This window comes from Microtus pennsylvanicus, chromosome X (assembly GCF_037038515.1).
Source record: "Microtus pennsylvanicus isolate mMicPen1 chromosome X, mMicPen1.hap1, whole genome shotgun sequence".
Classification (NCBI taxonomy): domain Eukaryota; kingdom Metazoa; phylum Chordata; class Mammalia; order Rodentia; family Cricetidae; genus Microtus; species Microtus pennsylvanicus.
The window spans coordinates 56,590,696-56,617,570 of record NC_134601.1 but is presented as its reverse complement, the minus strand read 5'-3'; the positions used below and the strand labels follow the sequence as shown (position 1 = coordinate 56,617,570).

Genomic DNA, 26,875 nt, shown 5'->3' with positions numbered 1-26,875 from the left:
TTGTGGACAACATAACAGTTGTTAGATACCCATTTCTGAACATTCAAATAACATGTTTCTTGAAAGTTTTACACCTTTAAATTCCTCTAGGGATTTTGGAAAATTGGGAGTTAGTTAGTTATTTGTTTACTTATTTGTTTTGTGACAGGCTCTCACTGCATAGCCCTGGCTGGACTAGAGCTTACTTTGTAGACCAAGCTAGTCTTTGTAGTAGGAGCCTGTCGGCTGCGTTCCTGCTGCTGCATTCCTACTGCCCCGGCTTCCGGCCGCCTGGCTAGCTTATGCCCTGAAATAACAACACACAAACTGTATTCTTTTAAACACTGCTTGGCCCATTATATCTAGCCTCTTCTCGGCTAACTCTCGCACCTGGACTAGCCCATTTCTAATAATTTGTGTAGCCTACGAGGTGGCTTACTAGGGAAGATCTTAACCTACATCCATCCTGGGTTGGAGCTTCATCGCGTCTTCCCCAGAGAGGAGAGCTATCAAGTCTGAGCTCACTTCCTCTTCCTCCCAGCATTCTGTTCTGTTTACTCCACCCACCTATGTTCTAACCTATGAGGGCCAAGCAGTTTCTTTATTTTTTAACCAATGACCTTCCTCCATCAGGTCTTGACTTCACAGAGATCTGCCTGTCTATGCTTCCCAAGTACTGTAATCAATTTCATGTAAGCAGAGACTGCTCGTTCATTTCCCAGCCATCCAGACCTGAATAATCAAACAGAAACTATACTAATTACAACACTGTTTAGCCAATAGCTTAGGTGTATTCCTAACTCTTACATCTTAAATTAACCCATTCCTATTAATCTGTGTATTACCATGAGGCTGTGGTGGCTTACCAGGTAAGGTTCTGGTTTCTTCCTCCTTTGGTAGCTACATGGCATCTCTTTGACTCCACCTGCTCTCTTTATATATTTTTGTTTGGTTTTCTCCACCTAGTTCTATTCTGCCCTGCCATAGGCCAAAGCAACTTCTTTATTAACCAATGGTAATAAAACATTTTCATAGCATACAGAGGGGAATCCCACATCAATTTTAGGTATTTAAAATGCTTAGAAGAGGAAGTGAAAGGAAACTGTCAAAAGGAAGAGTGATTGAATGAAGCTATCATAAAAATGTTCTGTACTTGTCCTTAAGAATGTGGTTAAGAGGGCTGGAGAGATGGCTCAGTGGTTAAGAGCATTGCCTTCTCTTCCAAAGGTCCTGAGTTCAATTCCTGGCAACCACATGGTGGCTCACAACCATCTGTAATGAGGTCTGGTGCCCTCTTCTGGCCTGCAGGCATACACGTAGAAAGAATATTGTATACATAATAAATAAATAAATATTTTAAAAAAACAATGAATGTAGTTAAGAGCATGTGTATGTAAACCAGTTTTTAGAGAAAATAAGCTTATATTAGGAAAAGCAGTGATAGAATACTTCCTTAAACATTTTTGCACACAATAGACAGCTCTCTTTTAGAGAGCCATAAAATCACAGCAATAAATAGGATGCACAGAGGGGGCTTTTGTTTTGTTTTGGTTTTGTCTTTGTCTTTGTCTTTCATGACAGGGTTTCTCTGTGTATCCCTGACTGTCCTGGAACTCACTTTGTTGACCAGGATGACATCATAGAGCTCTGCCTTCCTGAATGCTGGGATTAAAGGTGTGCACCATCACACCTGGCTTCAGAGGGAGCTTCTTAAAGTACACGAATTGCTGAAAAGTTCTTAAGCACTTTCAATTTACTGTCCCAATAATGTCATTTATACTATCCATTCCACTTAATGTGCTATTCTATCTGAAGAATACAGGGATGATTTCCAGCCTAGCACTTCTTTCAACACAAATCATAATTATTAAGCTTTTACAAAATGCCTACTTGGAGACAGTGTATAGTATATTTTTTAAAAGCCTTCTTAAAACTATATCACATTAACAAGATCGCAATAGCTCTAGATTCTTTTGAAAGAGTTGCAGCTTTAATGGACTCTTTCCAAATGTGTACCTGTCTAGGTCTATCTAAGATTAAACTGGTAACCCAGGGCATGGGACCATAAAACACATCCAATGGCCCTCTCTCTTTATTACTGACATTGGCAGTTTGAGCTTTCCTGTATTAACCCCCACCCCAGGTTGGGGTGATGTGATTTACAGCATGTAACAAGAATTGAAGACAGTGTGATACAGTAGTCTCATTCTGTAGCTCAAGCTTACCTGGAACTCACTACATAATGAGGCTGGCCTCCTCAAACCCCTGCCTTGCATGCTTAGTGCTGAGATTCCAGGACTGTCAGGTACTAGAATTGAGTCTCAATAAAGACTTTCCATTTTCCTCTCCTGCTTTTCTCTTATCTCTAAATTCTTTACCACAGCTGCACTGCTTGCCTTTAAGATATTCCAGAAGGATTATAAGGAATGTTCAGTGGCTCACAAGATGGTAGTAGTTTTCACCTAGAGTGAAAACATTGTGTCTTGCTCATCCTGTAACCAACTTTTCAATGAAAATTTAAATTCATCTATCTCTAAGTAATCAGTATTTCTTACATCTCCAGTTTTTATTCTACATATAATCAAGTTAGCTAACACAGAGTTTATATGTCAAATGTTATTATACAGCTGGCAAATGTAAAAGGGAAGCATTTTGCCCATTCAGCATAGCTACAGAGATAATCAGTAGAGACCATAAGGGCAGAGGGCTGTCAGCATTCCCAGAGCAAACGTACTCATTTCACGGCAGTTTCGGTGTGTCTGTGCTACAGTCAACCCTATCAATCACCTTAGAGACTCCTCTTAAAAACAGATTGAAATAGAAGCAATTGATGACTTAGAGGCCTAGATTACCTTGGAGGGATTTAGCCATTCAGGCTCCAAGGAACTGTAACATCCCTAAGACAGGAAAAGAGCAGCTAAGAGAAAGTTAAGTATGCTTTAGTCAGGCAGAAAGGTACCAGAGGATGTAAAAATTCTAGAGAAATCCAAAAAACAGATGGTTGGAAGAGGATCTTTCCCAAAGATAGAAACAGGTCATGAGCATGTAGTATTGTGGCAACAGTCTTCCTAGTCCTTTAAAATCAAGTAATATATTTTTTTCGTGCTTTTCAGGTATTGTGAAGACAGATAACACAGAAGTTCTTCTCTCTGCTGACTTCACTGGAGCAATCAAAGTGTTTATTAACAGAAGGAAAACTGTATTTTAATTTGAAACTATATTTAAAATAAGCCCATCAGTAAGTTTCTATATGTATCAGAAATGAGAAAAGTATTATAGTGTTTGGCTAACATCCTTTTTTAACTTTTATTGAAAGTTGTTCAAATATAATATATATTTTTGAGAGGCAGTGTTAGTGATCTAGGAACCCCTAGACCGATAGACTAGAAAGAATGTGTCTAGATTAACATTGCCAAGCATAGAGTTTATGTTTTGTTATGTTTATGTTTTGTTATATAATTATAAACATGCACAGGTTTCTGCATGAAAAGATATTAATATATTAATCACATGTGCGTGCCTTTTGGTTACATGCACTAAATCTAACAAAGTTAAATTATTTTGGTGGCTCTTTTGGCCTCCTACTGGGTGATAGTCTTGTTTCTAGCTCTAAAATTTTTTTTGCACAAAATTTCATTTTTAAGAAACGTGGTATCTTTTGACTGAATTATTGTTTTGAAAATGTTATATAGGTTTTCAATAGGTCAATAACCATGTATAAATGGTTTTTTATAAATTTCTCAATTTGGGGACAAGATTTTTTTTGTGATCTAAATTGTGGACTTATTCTTTACTTTGTATGTGTATATATATATACATATATATATAAATATATATAATTTTTTTTCTTTGCCACACTGGAGCACAATGTTTCTATGTAAAGAGTTCTTTACTTTATCCATGAGCACCAGGCTTTGCTCACTTAAAAATAAGCCCCATTAAGGAGTAAGTTCTTTTTTACAATAATGTAAAAATGAATTGTTTACATTTTTTTAAAGCATTGTAGTTTTTAAAAATTAAGCTGTTTTGTTTTGTGTTGTTGAATTTGAAAGGCTTTGTAAATGCCAGTATAATGTACCAATGAAATAACATCTGGGACAAAGAAACCCTGGTAATGTTGTTGATGGTTTGCATATGTTTATGAAATTGAAATATGTATCATTAAAGTTGGTCATCAACACTTGTCAAAGGTGAATTATTTTTAGATGACTTGAGTAAACAAAGAGATGCAAGAAAAACAAACTGTTGTCTTAAATTGAATTTAAGCAAACAGATTTTAAATCCCTAAGTTATGATGCATTAGCTACATGACTTTAAAGCTTTTCCTGAGTTGAATTCTGAAGTACTGTCACCTGCACTCACAGGCTCTTTCTGCATTTGCTTCCGGCACGTGAGGACCTGAGGAGTCACCACCATATCCTCCTCAATCTAGCATGCTCTTTATCTTCAGATGTCTTGGCTTTCTACTTGATTGCTTCTCTTCTGCCTTGGTCTTCAGCTTTCTTTAGACAGTGCTCTTTCTCCTCCTTCCCTCCTTGTCCTTGCCCACCTCTCTCTCCTCTCCCTCTCCCCTTTCTTCTCATGTTTCTTAGATCTCACACTCTATCCTATACTCTAAATGATAAATTGAATTATTATGTCACTGTCTTTCCAACTAATCATAGGGTTTTGATTTGCAGTTTTTTTAGTCTTAAGGTCTGTGTGGCTGGTCCAGGGACACTTTTTTAAAATTCAGTCTCCACTCTGAAATCTGAAGCAGCTTAGTGCTGAATACTTCTTTTCTTCTCCTTTTTCCTCTTTCCCCTTCTTTTTCTCCTCCTCTTCCTCTTCTTCCTTTTCCTTCTCCTTCTTTCTTCTTCATCCTCTCCCTCCTCCTTCTTCCTTCTTCTCCTCTTCTTCTATTTTTATTTGTTTGCTTTTTGAGACAGGGTCTTTCTAGTCCTATCAGGGAACTCTATGGAGAGCAGCAGGGCAAGCTGGCCCCAAACTCACAGAGATGCCTCTGCCTCTGCCTCTGCCTCTGCCTCTGCCTCTGCCTCTGCCTCTGCCTCTGCCTCTGCCTCTGCCTCTGCCTCTGCCTCTGCCTCTGCCTCTGCCTCCTAAAACCTAGGATAAAGGTGTGTGTTACCACACCTGGCTTTGTCTGACTTCTTTCAGAGTACTTCTGTCTTGCTGGGTGTTTCAACTAAAGATAATCAGGGTGTTGCTGTAAGAATACTTCCTGATAGCTGTCACACAGTTGCTTAGAGAAAAGGCTAAACTAGTTGCTTAAGTACATAATGCTGACACCTCCAATTGCTATGTAAATACTGTGAAGTTATAAGTCAGAAGGTGCATTTGCAAAGGAAGCATCAAATACAAAGAAGCTAGGCAGGGTGTGTACACCTATAATCACAGCTCAGGCAGGAGGATCATAGGTTCATGGTTTGTCTGAACTACAGAGCAAGTTAGTTCAACTCCAGTCTGGGAAACTTTGACCCTGACTAAAATGAAAAATAAGAGTGTGGATATAATTCGATGAGTAAGTGCTTCCTTAGCATGTGGAAGACCCTCAGTTCAATCCCACTACTAAAAAAAAAAAAACCTAAATAGAACGATGTATATGAAGATCAGTTAAACACCATTCTCCCTAAAATGAGTATTAGAAATTCTCTATTGTGTGATGTGATTTAGGAAAGAGATTCTAGAGTCAGATAAACCTCCATTCCTTGGCCAAGTTATTTATCCGATGTTACTGTGGTTTACCTTGTATGTAATATGGAAATAGCTAATGCAAAATACAAAGATTCAGTGATTAAATTGCATATGTGTGAAACCTGAGATCTAGCTAGTAGGTGTACTCAGTAAATGTGCATTTTTCATTGCTCTTTCCAATTCACCTTCCAGACCAAACAAAACATTTTTGTACACACTTTTTAAATGCATAGATTCACGGACACGGACACAATCATGCATTTTGTTTTACTTTTCAGTTAGTGCCTTACTGTGTGCCCCTGTCTGGTGTCCACCAGGCTGCCTAGAACTGACAAGAGATGCACCTGCCTCTGCCTCCTGAGTGCTCGGATTAAAGGAGGGCACCATCATGCCCAGCCAACAAGAGCTTTTCAAGAATTAACATGGGACTTTTAAAAAAGACCAACCCCAAACCCTTTTTATTTTAACTATTATCTTCTTTAAAAAGAAAAAATATTTTGATAGACGAAAACAAAGTAGAAGCAATGAATAAATCTGACTTTTGAAAGAAAGTACTTTTATTCCTCTATTTCCCCTGTTTTTTCATGAAAATCTCATTGTGTTCTGTGGTAGGCTGAGAACCACCACGAACAGATTGAGTCTTTCACTCAGGCCTCTTTTATAGATCTGCATTGAGTCTTCATCTTCATTCTGTTCGCCTTAACTAGGATGCAAACTTCACAACATAGCATGCCATTTTCTACTACTCTTCAGATAACACAATTGGGCAGTAACTTTTATCCTTTGAAATGTTTACTTCGTATTACATGTCCATCCCTCAATTTCTTTTCTTAACATCATGTCTCTCTTTGTTGGAATGAAAAATCGAATTATTAAAATATTTTTAATCACTTCAATATAGCAACATATTTGAGATTGTTTCCTCATAGATTTAGTCTTCTTTTTGTTGTTTTATCTTTACTTTGTTCTTTTTTATATTTTCCTTTGTGTGTGTGTGTGTGTATGTGTGTGTACATGTTTTGACATGTGTGGGCATTTGTGTGATGTGGGTGTGCATATACCTCTGTTCATGTGCGCATAAGGCCTGAAGTTGATCAAGAATTATCTTTGCCAGGCATGGTGGAACATGCTTTTAATCCCATCACTTGGGAGGCAGAAACAGGTGGATCTCTGTGAGTTCAAGGCCAGCCTCATCTACAAAGTGGGTTCCAAAACAGCCAGGGCTATTGTTATACAGAGAAACCCTGTCTTAAAAAAAATCATCTTCTATTACTTTCACCTTATTCTTTGAGGCAGGATCTCCTACATCAAACCCAAAGCCTGCCGATGTGGCTAGTCCTGCTAACCAGCTTTCTCTGGGGATCCCTTGTCTCACCCTGCAGAGGTTGGTATTACTGGCAGGCCACTACATCCACTTAGCAATTTACATGGCTTTTAGAAGATCCGAACTCCAGTCTTCATGCTTGTGTGGCAAGCACTCCAAATATTGAACTATCTCCCTAACCTGCTTTTTTAAGACAGGGTCTTATGTAGCTTACTCTCCTAATTGGGGTTTCTGTTGCTACAATTAAGCACCACTGCCAAAAAGCAAGTTGTGGGAGAAAGGGTGTACTTGTCTTACACTTTCATATCACTGCATCATCAAAGTAAGTCAGGCCAGGAACTTAAACAGGGCAGGAACCTGGAGGCAGGAGCTAATGTAGATGGCACGAAGGGGTGCTGCTTACTGACTTGCTCCGTACGGCTTGCTCAGCGTGCTTTCTTATAGATCCCAGGACCACCAGCCCAAGGATGGCACCACCTACAATGGGCTGGGCCTTCACCCATCAATCACTAAGAAAATGCTCTACAAGCCCAATGTTGTGGAGGCATTTTCTTCATTGAGGTTCCCGCCTCTCAGATGACCTTAGCCTGTGTCAAGTTGACATAACACTGACCAGCAAACTTAGGCTGGATTCAGACTCTCTATGTAGTAAATGATGACCTTGAACCCCTGATCTATCTCTAAAGTGTAATGATTACACTTGACTTCATAGAAAATTTCTGCCGGTCACAACTAGTTTCTGGCCTCCCACTTTGCTCATTAATCACACAATGTATATTAAGTACCTACTGTGTATAGAAAACTGCTGAGTGGAAACAATGAACAGGCAGATTCATGCGCCAGATGAGCTCTGTCCGGAGAGAAGACGGCTGCAGAAACGAAAAGCTTGCAACTGTCTTGTGACTGTTGCCTGTTCTTCCAATCCCAGTGTGTTTTACCCTTAGTAAATTGTGTGGGACACTAGGTTATCAAGCTGAACTTTGCTAATCTCATATAAAGCACTAAGGATGATATAAAGCACCCAAAATGGAGTATCGCCCAAGCCGTCAACATCTCTGTTTTGAGAGAACTCAGTGGATAATAGATCTCCCAGTTGCTTTTGTCTTTACATCACTTCTTTTTTTTTTTTTCCAAGACAGGGTTTCTCTGTAGCTTGGAGCCTATCCTGGAACTAGCTCTTGTAGACCAGGCTGGCCTCGAACTCACAGAGATCCAGCCTTTGCCTCCCAAGTGCTGGGATTAAAGGCGTGCGCCACATCACACACACACACACACACACACACACACAGCTGGGTTGATGTTTTCTAACAGTTTGTGCCTCGACCTACCTGATGAACAGTTCCCGTCTTCAAGTGTGGGACTCGCTGCTACTCTGGCAAGAGGAGATTAGCAATTTGGCTTTGAGACAACTATACAGCAAAGCAGAGCTTTGGCAATGAAAGCCCTGATTTATAGTTTTTTTTTTTTTAAGAGAAAATAAAGTCTTGATCATCCTGAGTTCTACAGTAGTTTGGCCACTAGATGGAGCCATTCACTGCAATATTGTCCATTGCTGCCTCTTTCCTCTTTTCTGTCTGGGGCTCTGAAGGCCTGCCTACAGTACTCTTCAGTCTACCTGTTCCATCTAGCTTTGGAGCCTATCCTGGAACTAGCTCTTGTAGACCAGGCTGGCCTCGAACTCACAGAGATCCACCTGCCTCTGCCTCCCGAGTGCTGGGATTAAAGGCGTGCGCCACCACCGCCCGGCTTTACATCACTTCTGAAAGCTGGCCCCTTTTTGTTTTGTTTTATTCTCTAGTTTTGGGTCATCTAGTTTCTATTGTTCACTGCAGCCACTTTTTTTCCACGTGCACAGGAAATACATTTGCACTGTTCTGATGGATATTCTTTTTTTTTTGCCAAAAACTAGATTTGGTTTAATATTGCAACAATAGAAAACAAACCCAAGCACTACACACTAACAAACATACTACAACCCAGGAAAGGGGACATGCAGAGGCTACAGTCATAAGCTAAATCTTTACAGGGGACCAGAGAACTGCCTATGGCCTGTTGTAGTCATGGCAATACAAGCAAGTACTGTATCTGGAGATGCCAGTTCCCACCCCAGCAAAACCTTATTTTCACACAACAGTAAAAGGCACAAGGAAGAGGTGGACCTGCTGCGTTTTGGTGGCTTCACTGGCTCTTTTTCCAAGCTGCTAGTACTACAGCAACAAATAACAAACAAGGCCTCATGGCTTCTGGCTGATCCGGGCACCTTCAAGGGCACAGATGTGAATTCCCATCAGTCTCAGTCTTGGCTGCAGTTCCGTATCTCACTCCAAGGAGTAGGTAATGACAGCAGCTACCCACACCTGAGATTCCCTTTATCCTTGGGTCTTATTTAGGACCCTGTTTTTGTGAACACAGGCGGGGCACAGCATGTTGTCCTCCAGGTGTGGGGGTGGAAAGGACCAGGCTGGCAGCAGGAAGAGGGCAATCACTTTCCCCTTCTTCTCAGGTACGCAGGCTTGTCCAGCGTGGAACTGCAGCCGAACCCCTCCTCTTGAGTCTGCTGGAAGGCTTCTCCCTTGGACCACACTCCACAGTTCCCCATAGGTCTCAGATGTTGTAATGGACTGCAGGGCCTCATTCTTGTTAGCATTGGCTGCAATCCTCGACCAAGACGCCAACACTGCCTCAGAGGCGGTTGTGGTCACAACCGTTGTGCTGACCTCTTCATAGAGGACAGGAGCTTCAGTAAGGGCAGGCATCTGCTCCTCGGGTACAGGGACGACTTCAAGAGGCACTATCACCTGAGGACAAGACTCTTGTCCCTCCTCCATCTCCGTCTTCAATTTTTTCTGACGCATCTTCACCCTGGCCTCTCTCGGTGTGTCAGGAATGTTCTCTTATTCAGTCTCCTTGTTTCCAGCAGAAGATTCCTATCAAAGGAAAGACTTTACCACAAAGTCCTAATCAAGCCAGGTGCCCTCGTGCAGGCTACCAGAGTGATCCAAGCAGATTTTTTGGTACATTCATCTACCTGCACTACATTAGTTTCTTTTATTTTACAATTGTTATAGTTTTGGTCCCTTTAAGAGACAAGCCACACCCATTCCCCTCCCCATCCGCTGAGGCAGGCTCATCTTCAGCTTCCGGCCTGAGCTCGCTCTCTTTTCCATCTTCCTCTTGGAGAGGCAGCTTCGCTTCTGCCTCTCTCCCCACTTCTCAGCTTCCCCCCTTCTCTGTCTCTTTCTCCTCTTCTCTCTCTCTCTCTCTCTCTCTGTCTCTCTCCGTCTCTCTCTCTGTCCCCCCTTCACCCTTCCTCCTCCATAACCCCCTGAATAAACATTCAACCTTACCCTGCATGTCGTGTCTATCCATGTTTCTGTCTTCTGCCCACCTGCCGTGAGTCTCCCTGCCTGGGACCAGCCATTGCTCAGGGACCAGCAGCCGTCTCTGCCTGGGACTGGCTGCTCCCAGGGCCCGCTGCCTGCCACCACATGGCCCGCTGCCACCATTTGGGACCTACAGCATTTCTGCTGCCTACTGCCACCAGGGATCTTGCAGCATTTTTTAAAAAAAGAATAACAACAATCACTTTCGATTTATTGAAATGTTGTGAAAAGTTGAGAATTCTTAGTGACATGCTTACCTAGCATGTGTGGAGTCTCAGCATAATCTTCAGCATCATAAAATTATAAAATAATAGAACCGGGGAGATGGTTTAGTAAGAGTACTTCATGCTGCAGCACGAGAGCCTGAGTTCAGATTCAACAACCCACGTGAAAAGGCCCAGCATGGCCACATAGGTACCTAACAACTCCGGTTCCCTAGGGAGCCGGGACAGGAAGATCAATGGGGCTTGCTGGCTGCTGGCCTAGTTCCGTTCGGTGCTCTACACGGAGTAGAGCAGGAGATCGGACGTCTTCCTTTGCTCCGTGACTCTCTGCGGAGGTATTCATTCCTGCATATATGTGCATTCGCCACGATGCTCATTAGACACATCTGTAATAAAGACAGTAGTTCTTGCCCACTCCTTCCCCAACTCCCCTTAGCGTTTGTCTTATCTCACCAGAATGCGTTAATCGGAAGTAAGAAACACCACCAATACATCATTATTAGGGAAAAGTCAGATTCTATTTGGATTCTACTAGTTTTCCACTGTTCTAAGATCCAGCCTGGATACCATGTTGCCTTTATAGACATCATGTTTTTTAAAATGTCAAATTTCAGATTTTCATAGAAGTGGAAAACCGTACCTGTGTCCGCCTACACCCGCTTCCCCCTACTGTTAGGCTTACGTTTGTACCCGCCCAGCGGGTCAGTTATTCCAAGGTCCCGAAGAGGCGCTCTTTGAAAAAGACGGGGGCGGGAGGGGAGGGAGAAATGGAGACAAAGCAAAGTTCTGTTGTCAAGGTCTCTCTTTATTAGTGAAATGGTTGTGGCTTCTGTAGCCCTTGAAGGAGGAATTTGGCTTGGGAAGGGGGCAGAGGCGTGGCAAGGGCAAGAAGGGACCTTGCTGGGGCAGCAAAGGTCACAAGTCGACACACCTAGTGTTCTCTGTGCAAGCCGAATCGTTCCTTTTGTGATTCCAAGCACAAACAATTCTCTAGATAGTTGGAATGTGGGACGGGTTCCGCTAACAAATAGTTCTCAAGATACTTTGGGTGTGGGGCTCCCCGCAAACATCCTTAGGACAATAGTCCCTGCTATAATCTTTGGGAAAATGGCTCCTGACATACATTAAGATCATATTTTCCCCCACAATTAAGAAACTGCGTGGGCCAGCAAGATGGTTCACCGGATAAAGGCACCTGCCACCAAGCACAACCTGGTTGGGTTATTTTGTGAGTATCTCGCACTTTGGTCTCATCTGCTACGTTTCTCATGATGCAGTTAAGGGTTATGGACTTCTGCAAAGAAGACCACGGAGGTAAATATATCACATCACTCAACATGACTTAGCACCTGGCTGAGGTAGTCGGTAATTGTCCTCTCTCTCTTCTATGCAGTTAGAGCTCTTTGGAAGTTCTGACCCTCAACTTCCGGGCACTGTAACAAGTACCCGAGGCAACCAACTTTAAGAAAGAAAATGTGTTTTACTCACAAGTTTTAGAAGTTCCAGTCCCTGATAACTGGGCCTGCTACTTTGGACCTGTGGTGAGGCAGCTCACTGTGGAAGGAATCCTGTGGCAGAGTGAAGCCTTTTACCTCAGGAATGGAGCAAAATGGACAGAAGAAAGGGCTGGGGCCATTAGCATCTTCAGGGGCATACCCTCAGTGACTTAAGTTTCTCCCACCTGGTCTCACCTCTTAAAAGTCCCACCGTAGGGTCTGGAGAGATGGCTCAGTGCTTAAGGGTGCTTTCTGCTGTTGCCAGGACTCACAGTGGCATATGCCTTTAATGCCAGCACTCGGGAGGTAGAGGCATTTGAATCTCTGAGTTCAAGGCGAGCCTGGTCTACAGAGAGTTCCAGGACAGTCAGGGCTACACAGAGAAATCCTGTCTTGAAATATTTTTTTTAAGTGCTTACTGCTCTTGCAGATCTGAGGTTAGTTCCCACCACCACCTCCACCACCACCACCACCACAGCAGGTGGCTCACAACTACCTTCAACTCCAGTTCCAGGGAATCGGACACCTTCTGCCTTCCGTGGGGACCTACTCGTGCTGGAATATACACATATACATAAAAACAAAGCTCCACCATGGACTCTAGGGATTAAACCTCTAACACATGGGACTTTGGAGCAAAGGTAAGATCCAAGCCATAGCGGAAGTGAGTCACTTAATCATTGCCCAATCTCAAGGACTGGAAGGGGTTTAAGGGCCACTTCCCTTTTTATTTCTACCAAGTTGGCAAGCATTTCTTTTCCATTTTTCCTGTTGACAAACCTCCAAAATAACATACATGGAGTAAAAATCCTTGCCATCCATTTTCTGCACTGTCAATTTTCTGGACCTTGTAGATATAACTTGGGGCCCAAATGATCTATTGGGTTGATGTTGTTGTTTTTCGAGGCAGGGTTTCTCTGTAGCTTTGGAGCCTGTCCTGGAACTAGCTCTTGTAGACCAGGCTGGCCTCGAACTCACAGAGATCCAGCCTTTGCCTCCCGAGTGCTGGGATTAAAGGCGTGTGCCACATCACACACACACACACACACACACACACAGACACACACACACACACACACACGGCTGGGTTGATGTTTTCCAACAGTTTGTGCCTCGACCTACCTGATGAACAGTTCCCGTCTTCAAGTGTGGAACTCGCTGCTACTCTGGCAAGAGGAGATTAGCAATTTGGCTTTGAGACAACTATACAGCAAAGCAGAGCTTTGGCAATGAAAGCCCTGATTTATAGTTTTTTTTTTTTTAAGAGAAAATAAAGTCTTGATCATCCTGAGTTCTACAGTAGTTTGGCCACTAGATGGAGCCATTCACTGCAATATTCTCCATTGCTGCCTCTTTCCTCTTTTCTGCCTGGGGCTCTGAAGTTCTAAGGCCTGCCTACAGTACTCTTCAGTCTCCCTGGAGATCAGCGATGCAAGTGAAAGGGTCTGGAAGTCTACCTGTTCCATCTAGAGTTTCCAAAATTTGATTGAACTAGGGAGCACAACCAGCAGCATTCTGTGAAATCAAATATATGGGACTCAGTGGAAAGCAGGCCTCACACACGGGTAAGAACAGGACCTGAGTTCTAATACTGTAGAATAGTAACAGTAAGGCAGCTTGTTCTCCATTCCTATTTTTCTCCAGCTTTTTGATGCTTTCATTTTCACACTTACCTTGTTAGTGGTCATTGCTGTGAAATAAAGCTTGTGAGAAGCTTCCGGGTGGGCTCATGGTTAAGAGTGGGTTGGGTTCCCAGCACCCACAGTGAGTGGCTCACAACTACCTATGACCCCAGCTCCAGGGGGTATGCCACCTCTGTTCTGGCCCTGGGGGCACCTGCACACACTAACATGTAAACACAAATACATTTAAATCTTAAATAAAATTTTAAAAGACATCGTTAAAACGTGAAAAACCTACAGAATGCAATCCCCTCCAATAGATTTTATAAGAACAAATTTGGAATTAACACTCCCTAAATTATATAACAATTGTTACATTCATGAATCTCTTGTGTGACATCTTTCTAAAAAAAAAAAAAAACGAAAGAGTTGATCTTAATAGGATAGAAAGGAAAGAAAATTTATGAGTCTTGTTTTTGGTTCTCTGCTTATTTGTTTTCTTGAGACAAAGCCTCACTATGTAGCCTGTAGCGGCCCAGAACTACATAGATTAAGCTAACCTTGAATTCACTGAGACCTGCCTACGTTTTCCTTGTAAGTGCCAGGATGGAAGTTGCACACTACCTTGCTCAGGACAAGCCTTGTTTAATCATATTAAATGCTGTTTCAATCTTGATCCTTAAGACACAATTGATTCCATGACCTACGATCTGTCTTGGAAGATTAGATGGTTGCAACAGTCAGACGTGTGCACAGTCGTTAAGAAGTCTTGTTTGGAGCCAGAGTGATGACCCAGAAGTTAAGAATGCTTACGGCTCTTCAAGAGGATCTGATTTGGTCCCTAAGACCCAGATGACAGTTCACAACAGTCTATAACTCCAGCCCCAGGACATATAACACATTCTACTGGCTGCTATGGGCACTGCATGGCCATGGTACCCAGACATAGATGCAGGCAACACATGTACACATCAAAAGTAAGTTAAAATACAAAATTTAAAAGAGTGTGCTAGGTATCAAGATAGCATGTGTGTCTCTTTTTTAATATTTATTTATTATGTATATAATATTCTGTCTGCATGTATGACTGTAGGCCAGAAGAGGGCACCAGACATCCTTACAGATGGTTGTGAGCCACCATGTGGTTGCCGGGAATTGAACTCAGGACCTTTGGAAGAGCAGGCAATGCTCTTAACCACTGAGCCGTCTCTCCAGGCCCAGCATGTGTGTCTCTTAGGCTATCAAAGTGGGCATGGCAAAGATAGGTGTCCACTAATCTGTGTATATGCACACTAACCTGTATTTTAAAACTAATATGTGTATATATGCACATTAATGCACACATGTAAATATTTCTGACCATTTCTATTAGAGTTATTTGGTGCACTATATATATATATATACACACTAATATGTGTGTATACACATATCAATGCACACATATAACTATATCTGACCATTTTTTTTCTTTCTTTCTTTTGGTTTTTCAAGACAGGGTTTTGCTGTTGCTTTCGATCCTGTCCTGGAACTAGCTCTTGTAGACCAGGCTGACCTTGAACTCACAGAGATCTGCCTGCCTGTGCCTCCTGAGTGCTGAGATTAAAGGCATGTGTGTGCCACCATCGTCCAACATATCTGACCATTTCTATTAGAGTTCTTTGGCACACGAATTACTGTAGTACCCTCTCCTTGCTTATCTGAAACCTCTTCCTCCAGCATTGAAAACCAGCTGACACTTACCATCAAGTTACTTATTTGTTCAATCCCAACACAGCTTATTCACCAGTTTCAAGATCACCAACGTGTACCCTACCCTAATAAGAAACAACTTGGCCACACAAAAAGCCAGTGCCTGTTTCTCTATTTATATTCCGTTTTAAATATTAGGTTTTATCTGTAGTGTTGGATTCACATTGGGTTGGTGGTAGCCTACAGCACACCAGATTTGTGGGAAAATCATGCTCTAGAGGAAGCTGAGGCACGCCTGCTTGAGAACCAGTGGTTCCATGTGCAGTTTTCCTCTGATGGGTCCTGAGTACTGTTGCCATGGAGATAACAGCTGTGCTGTGTCATTATCGATCCACCAATCGTCAGAGAAGCTTTGCAGTCAGGATATTGTTTAGCAGGCAGAGTGGTTTCTGATGGACACTAATGACTGCTACAAAACCGTGAGTGGCTAGCATTGCAGGAAGTGAACTGTTTGCACCTGAGAGCAAATGTAAAATCAGAAAGTCCACACAAGCGAGCAATGGAGCCTACGAAATCCTCACTCGGTGGGAAACGTCCAAGGAAACTAGGAAGACAGATGGGGACACTGCCCAACTTGCTCCTTTTCTAATGATGAACCCCAAATTAAAATCTTTTTATTTTGCCGAATAAATAAATATTCAATTCAATTCAGCTTACTTGTTCCTCTAATGCAACCCTTTGCGATTTGATCATCTACAAAGTCAGAATTTTCAATCAGCAGTACTTAGTAAATTAGATTCACAGATCTAACCACTATCCTTCAGCAGTTTGAAAGCACTGAGGTTTTGTTCATTCAGCCAATAGCAAGTGCTTGCTCTATGTCAAGACCTTGAACACATCTACCTGGGGAAAGACACTGCCTGAAATATATATTTGCATGATGAAAGGGCTCTTCTGGAATTTTATTTTCTGTGCCATGGCTCAAGTGTCCATGGGGGTGGGAGGGTGCTAAGAGTCTGGTTAAAGAGGAATCCTGTTCTGTAATTAAGTGTTCAGCCCTCCTGGTGAAAAGACAGGGAGGCAAAGCCACTCGAATGGGTACGCTAATCAAAAGTTCAGGATGCAGCATCTCCCACTGTTATAAATACTCTAGATCTTGGGAAGAACAAGTATGGAAGAGCCATAGGTTGATGGCAATGATTTTGCTATATTCATCTGCCAGGGCTGCTACAACCAAATATCAGGTAACTCACTCCTCCTCTGGCAAGAGAATACTCTTTGTTGTCCCTAAACAGACCTCTTCCTGTATGTCTGAGCCCAGTCTCCTCTTTTGGTAAGGACGCTATTCAACTTGGACAAGGTAGGGCTCACTCCAGAACATCATTTTAATTTAGTCTCCTCTTTAAAGACCTTTCCGGTCCATAACACTACCCCAAGAAATCATTACATTCCAAAAAAAAATAATAATAATGAACAGGATGTTGCTCTATTGGTCAGGCTGATCCTGAACTCTGCAGCTAAAATGAACCTTCTCTCTTAGTCCCCCAGATTGCTGGGCCACCACACTCGGCTTTAAAATAAAATCTTAGCGTGTTGAAACTGTAATAACAATGGTAAGCTGGAAACTTGTAAGTGAAATGAAAGAGCCTTTTTGGCTCAGGGTGTACGGCTGCATATGTAATACATCTAAATCAGACTAAGCTGAAGCAGGTTGACAGCATTGGATATCAGGGTTTATGAGGAGCAGATAAGCATGAGGTTAGACACATACAGGTACTGAAAAACAATACCTCAAACCCCAGTTCATTCCCCCAGGTGCGTTTTATAAAACCTTTGGTGTTTATTTATGCACTGCAAAAAATATGCCCAGTTAAAGTAGACGAGTGCACTGGTTCCCGCACATAATCAGATTTGTGCCACCATCAGTCCTAACTTTAGAATAGCGTCATCGTTCCAAGAAGACACACTGTACCCATTAGCAGCCACTTTTCCCTTCTCTCACCCTACTCATAAACGGCTTGTCTCCATGGAGACTCGCTTACCCTGGCCATTTTATGGAAGGGGAATGAAACAACATGTAGCCCTCTGTGCTAGCTTCTTCCGTGAGCACAGCTTGATACTTAATTCTCCCTGATTGCTAAATAGTGATTCACAGCACATTTCGTTCATCCACTAATCAGTTGGTAAGCAGTTGCTTCCGGTCTTTGGCTGTTATGAGTAATACTGTTCAGATCATTTCATGCAAAAGTCTTTCGTGTGGACATTTTCTTACATTTCTCCTGAGTATGACCTAGGAGTAGAGTTCCTGGGTCATATTTTCATTTTTTTTTTGAGGACCTATCAAGATGTTCGTCACAACTCTGACTCTTTGCATTTCTACCAACTGTATAAATAATGACCTGAAATACCATTCAGAGATGGTCTTACTATTTTAGAATTTTTTAAGATTATTTATGTGTTGTGTATATATGATGTTTTGAAATAATTTATTTCTTTTTATTTTGTGTGCATTGGTATTTGTTCTGCATGGATGTCTGTGTGAGGGTGTCAGATCCCCTGGAAATGGAGTTATAGACAGTTGTGAGCTGCCATGTGGGTGCTGGGAATTGGACCCAAGATATCTGCTAGAGCAGCCAGTGCTTGTAACTGCTGAGCCATGTCTCCTGCCCCATGATATTGAATCTTATAGGCATAATTTAAGCAACCTTCTCACATTCAATATTCACCTATCTGTATCACTGTAACAGTGGAAGATAGAAACAATGAACCAGGATTTATTTATTTATCTTTTTGTTGTTGTTGTTGCTTTTGTTTTGGTTTTTGGTTTTTTTCGAGACAGGGTTTCCCTGTGGCTTTGGAGCCTGTCCTGGAACTAGCTCTTGTAGACCAGGCTGGCCTCAAACTCACAGAGATCCGCCTGCCTCTGCCTCCCAAGTGCTGGGATTAAAGGCGTGCGCCACCACCGCCCGGCTTGTACCAGGATTTCTAACAGTTGACTTGAGGTAGATTTTTAAAATATGAATATATAGCAGAAACCCTTAAGGAAAAATAGCGATGCAGGGTTATATGAAGCTCCTGCATGTGAGTTGAGACCCCTGGTTTGAAGTCCTGGTTCTTGTAATTGGTGACATTTAGAATCCTTTTTGTTTTGTTTGTTGTTTATTTTTAGAGGCAGGGTTTTTCTGTATATCTCTGGCTGTCCTGGAACTCACTCTGTAAACCAGGAGGCTGGCTTTGAACTCAGAGATCTGCCTGTGTCTGCCTCCTGAGTGCTGGGATTAAAAGCATGTGCCACCACATCGAGCTAACATTTAGACTCTTTTAGTGCATGTTATTCATTACCTGGATAGAAAGACCAATGGCAGAATGTAAAGTTGCTGCAACAAAATGTCTTCTGTGCTCATCATCCCTGGTTAGAGAAACAGGAATCCTGGAGTACATGTTGGTACGTTGCTTCCATTAGGATCACCACCAAACAGAACAGGAGCCAAACAGCAGCAATGAACTGGCCCTGTCTTCTGATGCTCAAAGAAACTGCAAATTAAGTTTCTAGTGAACCATGAAATTAACCTTAGATATTTAGTCAAGAACTGAACACTTTTCCTAAATGTGTTAAGCATCAGTAAGACTCGACAATTAAAATGATGGCCAAGTGTGTCATAATCGTAGCTCCTCAGGAGGCTGAAGGAGAGATCACAAATCCGAGGCCAGTTTGTACAACATGGCAAGATGCTGTCTCGGGGGAGGGGATGCTTGGTCAAAGAAGATTAAAGTAGAACCTAATCTTGTTTAAGTCAGAATCCTTAATCAGAATAGTTTTCCTCAAGGTAAATTTTGGATGCAACCAAACAAAGGGCATGCTTACTTGGCCCTGAAGATGCTCTGTGTATGGCAAGATCAGAAAAGGTAAATGCTGCTGGAGATGGGGGAGTGGAGGAGGGGGAGTGGGTGCAGGCAGACTGCAGGAGAAAGAGCAGCAGCTGGGCCAGATGCTGGCAGCAGTGAGCATGGAACGTTGTAGAAAGCCTTCAAAACCACTGGGAGTCAAATTGAAAGGAATAAAGGAAAGAACTGTTTCACACAATTATTGATTTTCTGGATGAACTTCACCCATAGAAAGTATCTGAAAGCCAATCATCTGGCCTTAGAAGTAGGAGTCACGCCACAAATGTCCAATCCGAAGATTATCTACAGTAGTGCATAGGGGGACAAGAAAAGTTAGAAAAACTGAAGGGATGTCAACAATCCCTCTGTGACTCCATTGGCTTCAATTTTTGCCTTGTTGTGGACATTCACTAAATCAAAAGAATGGGCCATTGGAAGCTGGGGTCAGTTTCAAGCTTCTCCATTGGGGAAATAATTTGTTTCAAGCTTATAAATATAAACAACCACATAAAAGTATTTTATTGTCCTGCGTTATTGCCAAGAACAGGACATTTTGTTTTTCTTTTTTCAAGATCCTCTCGGTCTAACGAGTACTTCTCAACTGCTTCTCTCTCTACACCAGCCTTTTAGAATACTGGGTTGGGGTGGTGTGGGAGGTCCTTCTGTATATGTGTTGCTTTTATTGGTTAATGAATAAAGATGCTGCTTTGCCCTGTGATAGGGCAGAATAAAGCTAGACAGAAAAACTAAACTGAATGCTTGGAGAAAGAAGACAGAGTCAGGGAGAAGCCATGTAGCCGCCAGAGGAGAAAGACGTGAGTCACCAGCCAGAACCTTGCTGTAAAATATAAAATAATAGAAATGGGTTAATTTAAGATATATGAGGGAGCTAGCAATACATTTAAGTGATTGGTCAAGCAGTGATTTAATGAATATAGTTTCTGAGTGATTATTTCAGGTCGGAGTGGCCAGGAATGCACAAACAGCCTCCAACAACATTGGAGGAGGTGGGCTTGTTAGCTTCCTGGGACACAGTGAGTCCCAATCTCTGTGGGAAGGGAGGTGGGGATTGGTCTCAACAATTTTCTAGGGAATTGTTTCACATGTTCAAACTAAAGAATCTGCAAGCTAGGAACAGGCAGGCTGGCCTCTGCATTTTCTATTGGAGTTCAAGCTCTCACAGCACAGGCAACCAGTAGATGACCGAGGGAGAAGAGCAGTATTCAGAATGCAGAGTCCCGGGCCTAACAATAGAGCTCTGGCCTCAGAACCACAGGGAACAGGGTCTGGAATGTGTATCCTTAGCCTCTTCAAGCAAATTTGGTCAGCACCCAAATTCAAGAATCCCTGGATTGAAGCAGCTGGAAATGACGAGGACATATTCTTCTGAGGAGACATGACATCTTTGGGAACAACCCGCTCTGAAGGAATCAATTTCCAACTCATTCTTCCAAGGTCTCAGATTTTCTAAAGGTTCTGCTCAAGAAAACAAGTAACAATCAGAATTTCTCTCTCCTTCCCTTTTGTGATTTTTTTGTGATCTTCCCTGACAAAAGAAAATCATAGCTCTCAGCCATCCCCACAACTCGCTGTCTCTCTCTGTCTGTCTGTCTCTCTCTGTCTGCCTGTCTGTGTCTGTCTACCTGTCTGTCTCTGTCTGTCTGTTTCTCTCTGTCTGTTTCTCTCTGTCTCTGTCTGTCTGTCTGTCTCTGTCTGTCTCTCTGTCTCTCTCTGTCTCTGTGTCTGTCTGTGTGTCTCTCTCTGTCTATCTCTCTCTGTCTGTCTCTGTCTTTCTCTATCTCTCTGTCTGTCTCTGTCTCTCTCTGTCTGTCTCTCTCTGTCTATCTCTCTCTGTCTGTCTCTGTCTCTCTATGTCTGTCTCTCTCTGTCTATCTCTCTGTCTGTCTCTGTCTGTCTCTATCTCTGTCTGTCTCTCTCTCTCTCTGTCTCTCTCTGTTTCTCTCCATTTCTCTCTCTCTCTGTCTCTGTGTATGCGTGTGTCTGTGTGTGTGTGTGTGTCTGCCAGGCAGGTTTCTTTATTTATTGTTTTCAAACCTAATGATTTCTTTTTTTCTCTACTGTTTATGGGCCATTGTCTAATTGCAGTTCACTTCCACTAGAGGGCAGCCAGGGAAAGAAGAAGAGACTCAAACCAAATGCTTGTGTTCTTCGCTGTCAGTCTCAGAAAGGGGGAAAAGGAAGCAGAAGAAACTGATGTTACATGGAGGACAAAATGAAATTGAGATTTCTGATTTCTGTTAGTTTGTATTTGTATTAATCTATGAGCCTGTATTAACCAGAGAAAATATGAGGGACGTGTTTTACATACTTTTCTTTTTAATTAATGTATAAAAAGTGTGTGTGTGAATAATGTTTTCAACCAATAAATCCATAAGTCCAGTGTTTGGTAAGGCTTGACATCCATGTGGACTTCTCATTCTCTTTATTAGAATTTACAACTGTGAATTCCTAACATAAACTTCATGATTCCCCCGTGTGATCAGCTCAGAAATTTCTGGTACTCCGGACAACTTTCTAATCAACTTTGTTTTCCATTACTCTCTAGAAAAATACCTTGCATTTCCAGGAAAGCAGTTTTACACAAAAAGTGCTTGTAAGATTGATATTGAAAATAATTTTACCCAGTTATCTAATAAGGACTTAGAGCTAGCCAGATGGTGGTACACGCCTTTACTCCCAGCACCTGGGAGACAGAGGCAGGCAGATCTCTGGAGGCCAGTGTGGTTTATAGAGCAAGTTCCAGGACTGTCATGCTACACAAAGAAACCCTGTCTTAAAAACACAAGCAAGCAAGCAAGCAAGCAAACAAACAGAAACAAAAAGCAAAAATAATAAAAGAGAGAGAGAAAGAAAAGAAAAAAAAACCTTGTGCTGGAGCCCAAAGATGGTATGGCACCAAAAGTAACTAGCTGATTCCACTGCACGGTGATGTAGGCATACGGGGAACATATTGTTGGTCCAGAAATTACAAGGTGCACAGAGTAAGTGATGGGGTAAATTACAAGGGCATGAATCAGCTCGAAGGGGGTCATAGGCTAAAACATGGAACACACAGAACTAAAACCAAATGAAGTACAGCAATACACTGGGAAGTATTAAAATAGAAAATAGGAAGTGATGGAGGAAGGTCATTGGTTAAGTAATAAAGAAACTGCTTGGCCTCATAGGTTAAAACATAAGTGGGAGGAGTAAACAGAACAGAATGCTGGGAGAAAGAAGCTGAGTCAGGGAGTCGCCATGATTCTTCCACTCCAGGCAGACGCAGGTTAAGATCATTCCTGGTAAGCCAGCTCGTGAGCTACACAGATTATAAGAAATGGGCTAGTCCAGGTGCGAGAGTTAGCCGAGAAAAGGCTAGATATAATGGGCCAAGTGGTGTTTAAAAGAATACAGTTTTCATGTAATTATTTCGGGTAAAGCTAGCCATGTGGGCGGCCGGGTGCTGGGGACGCAGCCTCGCTGCTCCTAATTCAACAGAATGGCGCCCAGATGTGATGGACTAAATCCACTTAAAAACCTGAGACGGCTTAAAAATAAAGGAGAGAGAGTTTAACACAGATTTTTGCTGTTTGTTGGTGGCGTGCCGTAGAGAGGTTTCCTGATTCGGCATCAGCAGCAGAAAAACGCTGCATCATTTTAAAGCGCGGCTTCTTGGGGCTGTGCTGCCAGCGTGAACTCTGGCTTTAAAGCATTTCAATGGATTTTATGGGACTAGATGTTTGTGTTCTTGCTTGGAATTGGAAGGAGACTGCTCTGAGACCATGCTGATGGCTCAGTGCTCCCCGCCTGCACCTGGGCAGACTACAGAATCAGGCTTAGGCAGGCGGAAGAGCATGGCGGAAGAGATGTGTTTTCAGACTGCGCAGTGCTCTGCGTGTCAGATTTGGTTGTAACTTGGATAAAAAGAGTTTCTGTGCTGCACGCTCAGTCTCAAAATTAAACTGCTGAGTGTGGCTCCAATGTGGACTTGCTGTGTGCCTGTAACTGTGCTCAGCTCAGGGGCACCAAATGGCTCTAAGGCAGGAGCTGCTCAGCTCTGCCATGCTGAACTGTGCTGGTCTCAGGCAGGAACTACCGTAATTACCATAAAACAGCGCAGTTAAGGTTTAGACTTGGCAATAAACAGGCAGTACCGTATTACCCCTACATGGTGCAACTTGAGTTTTTAAGAACTGCTTAACATTTTAAGAAGTGCTCCTGGATAGTAAAAAAATTACAGATTCACAATAAAACAGATTCAGACAGACCACTAAATGAATCACAGTGTTGGATGAGTGTACGTAGGCTTGAGAGAGAGAAAAAAAATAGAGAGAGAGTAAAGTTAATGCCTTAAAAAAAGGTAAAGTCTTTAAAGAGACAGAGTACAGAAAGTTATAGATTAAGAGAAATAAAGTAAAAATAAGCCACGTAAAAATGGAAAATTCACAGAGAGTCTGGATTATGTACATTGTGTTTTCTTTAAAATTTTTGACTGTGAAGGAGCTAAGTACAGAGAGACATTTCATTACATGGGCTGCCAAGCTAAACCAGAATGGATATAAGGGTATTACGATTTCAAAATTCGGGTCTAAGGATATGATGCTTTGGAGAGGGTCTTCTTTTGTTTTCACAGAGGACCAGACCCTGTGGATTGCGTCTATCCCGATATGGTATGATAGACCACGACCTCCCGAAAAGTTCCTGTGAACACCCTCAAAAAATTACTTCACTCAACTGCCAACTGAGATGACCCTGGCACACAGGTTATACCATGAAAGACCTAATTAATGACGCCCCCATTCAGCAGGAAGCAGTTTGGAGAGAAAAAACTGCGCCCATGTTCCCAAATATGGTTTATAAATGTTCTTTTACATTTAAAGGGGGATATGATATAGATATGAACAATTTGCATTGGTGTGGATTTTAAGGTCAATTTTGTTATATGTATATGTATTTCTTGATCTTGATTAAGGTATTGTGATTGTGTAGTTCATTTAAAAATGTACTGTATAATTAAGAAATATAGGTTGTTAATGGATAATCATCGATAATAGTAAAGCTTATAGTCATGTTACTTAGATTTTCTATATATATCGAGATATATTTCAGTTAGATAGGCATTCTTCATATCTTTCAAAGACTGCAGAATATTGCATTTTAAATGTTTTAATGACTTAGGGTTTTTCATGACAATGAGACACTCTGCTCTTGGCAGCACCAATCTACTTCAAGAGGAAGATGGGCATCGAAGAGCCTCCTTATGGAGTTTGATAGCCATTTGGGCAAGAAACTGCTCTTGCCTGGACTGATGCATAAACTGGACACAGAACCTGCAGAGAGAGGACTGCTGAACTTGTCTAAAGGTGAGATGGTCTTTTGGGGTTCTTGACTCATGGAAGAGTCTGCGAGATATTCTGCAGGACACAGCAGACAGTGACTGAACTGCCTTTGAAATTTCCTGCTTCATGGAAATGTCTGCTGGATACTATGGGCCTGAAGGCTGAAGATGGATGCCCCAACAGTACAAAGGAACTTTGGGTGACTGTACAGGCAGCGAGATGTCTCTGTCATTTCTAGAGCTTTGGATTTCTTGTTTGCTTAGGTAATATTGTATTCTTCTGGATTCTTTGATGGAGTTGAAGAATAGATAGATAGTTATAGTTATAGTTTTCCATTGTTATGATAAAAGATAAAATAGATATAAATATTGTAACCGTAATTCTTGCTTAATAACTGTTTTGTTTTATGTAATTTTGCTATGTTAAAGTTAAAGCCTTTCCTTTTTGTTTAAACAGAAAAAGGGGAAATGATGGAGGAAGGTCATTGGTTAAGTAATAAAGAAACTGCTTGGCCTCATAGGTTAAAATATAGGTGGGAGGAGTAAACAGAACAGAATGCTGGGAGAAAGAAGCTGAGTCAGGGAGTCGCCATGATTCTCCCACTCCAGGCAGATGCAGGTTAAGATCATTCCTGGTAAGCCAGCTCGTGGGCTACACAGATTATTAGAAATGGGCTAGTCCAGGTGCGAGAGTTAGCCGAGAAAAGGCTATATATAATGAGCCAAGCGGTGTTTAAAAGAATACAGTTTCCATGTAATTATTTCAGGTAAAGCTAGCCGTGCGGGTGGCCGGGTGCTGGGGACGCAGCCTCGCTGCTCCTAATTCAACAAGGAAGCCATGATTCCATACTAATAATATCCAGATAATAGCTCAACAAATAAAATAAGCTAAGGGGGGAATCTTGCTTACCCGTGTTGAGTATGGAGGAAATGGTAGAACTGGGCAGCCAGAATTCTGTGACCATCGTGGTAAATACTGATTCAAAAAAGAACGATCTTCTTTATAACGATCCTACAACATGGGCTGGGGAGATTGATGAAGCGTACAGAGCACACGTGTCAGGAACTCTTGATTCCAGAGCCCAGATCCCATATAAAGCCAGGCTGAAGGGGCTAGCCCAGGTTGGCTCTGAACTCTGGGACTCACTCTGTTTGTTCCTGTCCAAGTGCCGCACCACTCTCTGTCTGGAAGACCAGTGCTTCACAGTTCTGTCAGGAATGCCCTGAAATCATTTTGTAGAACAGAGGTCACTGTGGAATTTAAGATGAAAATGTTACAAAAGTGTCAAAGCCAGTTTAAGAGACTTTTGAAAGGGGAACCGACAAGCTGGCATAGTTTCTGCGAGCACAGACTGTATCTGGAAAGCCTGGATAAGAAGGAACTTGAAAACTACATTTCATTTCTATCATCATCAAGTAAAGTCAAATACAAACATGTCTGTCCAAGATCTCCTGACAAAATTGAGAGCATGTTGATGGGGGAGAAGGGAAGGTGGAAGAAGAGGAGGAGAGAAGGGGAGGGGGAGGAGAACTTGGGGGAATGGGATAGCGGAGATGGAGGAAGGACAGAGATGGAGATCAAGGAAAGAAATATCTTGATTGAGGGAGCCATTGTGGGGCTAGCAAGAAACCTGGCACTAGAGAAATGCCCAGGAATCCACAATGATGACCCCAGCTAAGACTCTAAGCTATAGAGGGGAGGGTGCCTGAACTGGCTTTGCCCTGTACTTAGATCTTAACTTTCACCATAGAACCTTCATCCAACAACTGATGGAAACAGAGGCAGAGATCCACAGTGGAGCATTGGGCTGAGCTCCCAAAGTTCAATTGAAAAGTGTGAGGAGTGAGAATATGAGCAAAGAGATCAAAACCATGATGGGGGCACCCTCTGAGACAGTTTACCTGAGCTAATGGAAACTCACCAACTCCAGCTGGACTGGGAAGGAACAAGCATAGGACCAAACTAGATCCTCTGAATGTGTGTGACAGTTGCATGGCTGGGGCAGACTGAGGGGCCACTGGCAGTAACACCAGGATTTATCCCTACTGCTTCTACTGGCTTTTTGGGATCCTATTCTCTTTAGATGGATACCTTGCTCGGCCTAGATATAGTAGGGAGGGGCTCGGGCCTTCCCCAAAGCAATGTACCTTACTTTCTCTGAGGAGTGGATGGGGGTTTGGGGAATAGGTGGAGGGAATGGGAGAAGGGGGGAGAGGGAAATGGGATTGATATGTAAGTTG

At 42.4% G+C, this 26,875-nt stretch overlaps 2 protein-coding genes and 1 non-coding gene across 6 annotated transcripts in view; 2 read left to right on the top strand and 1 right to left on the bottom strand.

Annotated features, from left to right (window-relative positions):
- The window catches only part of Wdr44 (WD repeat domain 44), a 105,923-nt gene extending 101,761 nt beyond the window's left edge, over positions 1-4,162 (top strand). For all 4 annotated transcript variants that reach the window (XM_075957472.1, XM_075957474.1, XM_075957471.1 and 1 more), the window contains one exon: positions 3,093-4,162. In XM_075957472.1, the coding sequence (XP_075813587.1) occupies positions 3,093-3,187 (95 nt within the window). In that variant the 3' untranslated portion in view covers positions 3,188-4,162. The remainder of the gene's footprint in view (positions 1-3,092) is intronic.
- Positions 4,163-9,366: 5,204 nt separating this feature from the next.
- Positions 9,367-25,599, bottom strand: LOC142840356 (developmental pluripotency-associated protein 4-like). The gene is made up of 2 exons (XM_075956915.1): positions 25,545-25,599; positions 9,367-9,890 (listed from the first exon to the last, which is right to left on the bottom strand). Exons 1-2 carry the CDS (start codon positions 25,597-25,599, stop codon positions 9,367-9,369), a joined length of 579 nt encoding a protein of 192 aa, XP_075813030.1.
- LOC142841883 (small Cajal body-specific RNA 13) lies at positions 15,614-15,888 on the top strand. Its single transcript, XR_012909126.1, has one exon.
- Positions 25,600-26,875: the final 1,276 nt, after the last annotated feature.

What these genes read in the sequence shown, in the direction of transcription:
- LOC142840356 (XM_075956915.1), bottom strand. Translation starts at nt 25,599, where the DNA reads ATGGTCACAGAATTCTGGCTGCCCAGTTCTACCATTTCCTCCATACTC. An exon ending in TTCCTCCATACTCAACACGG is followed by an intron (nt 9,891 to 25,544) that starts GTAAGCAAGATT and finishes AGACTGAATAAG; the next exon opens with AGAACATTCCTGACACACCG.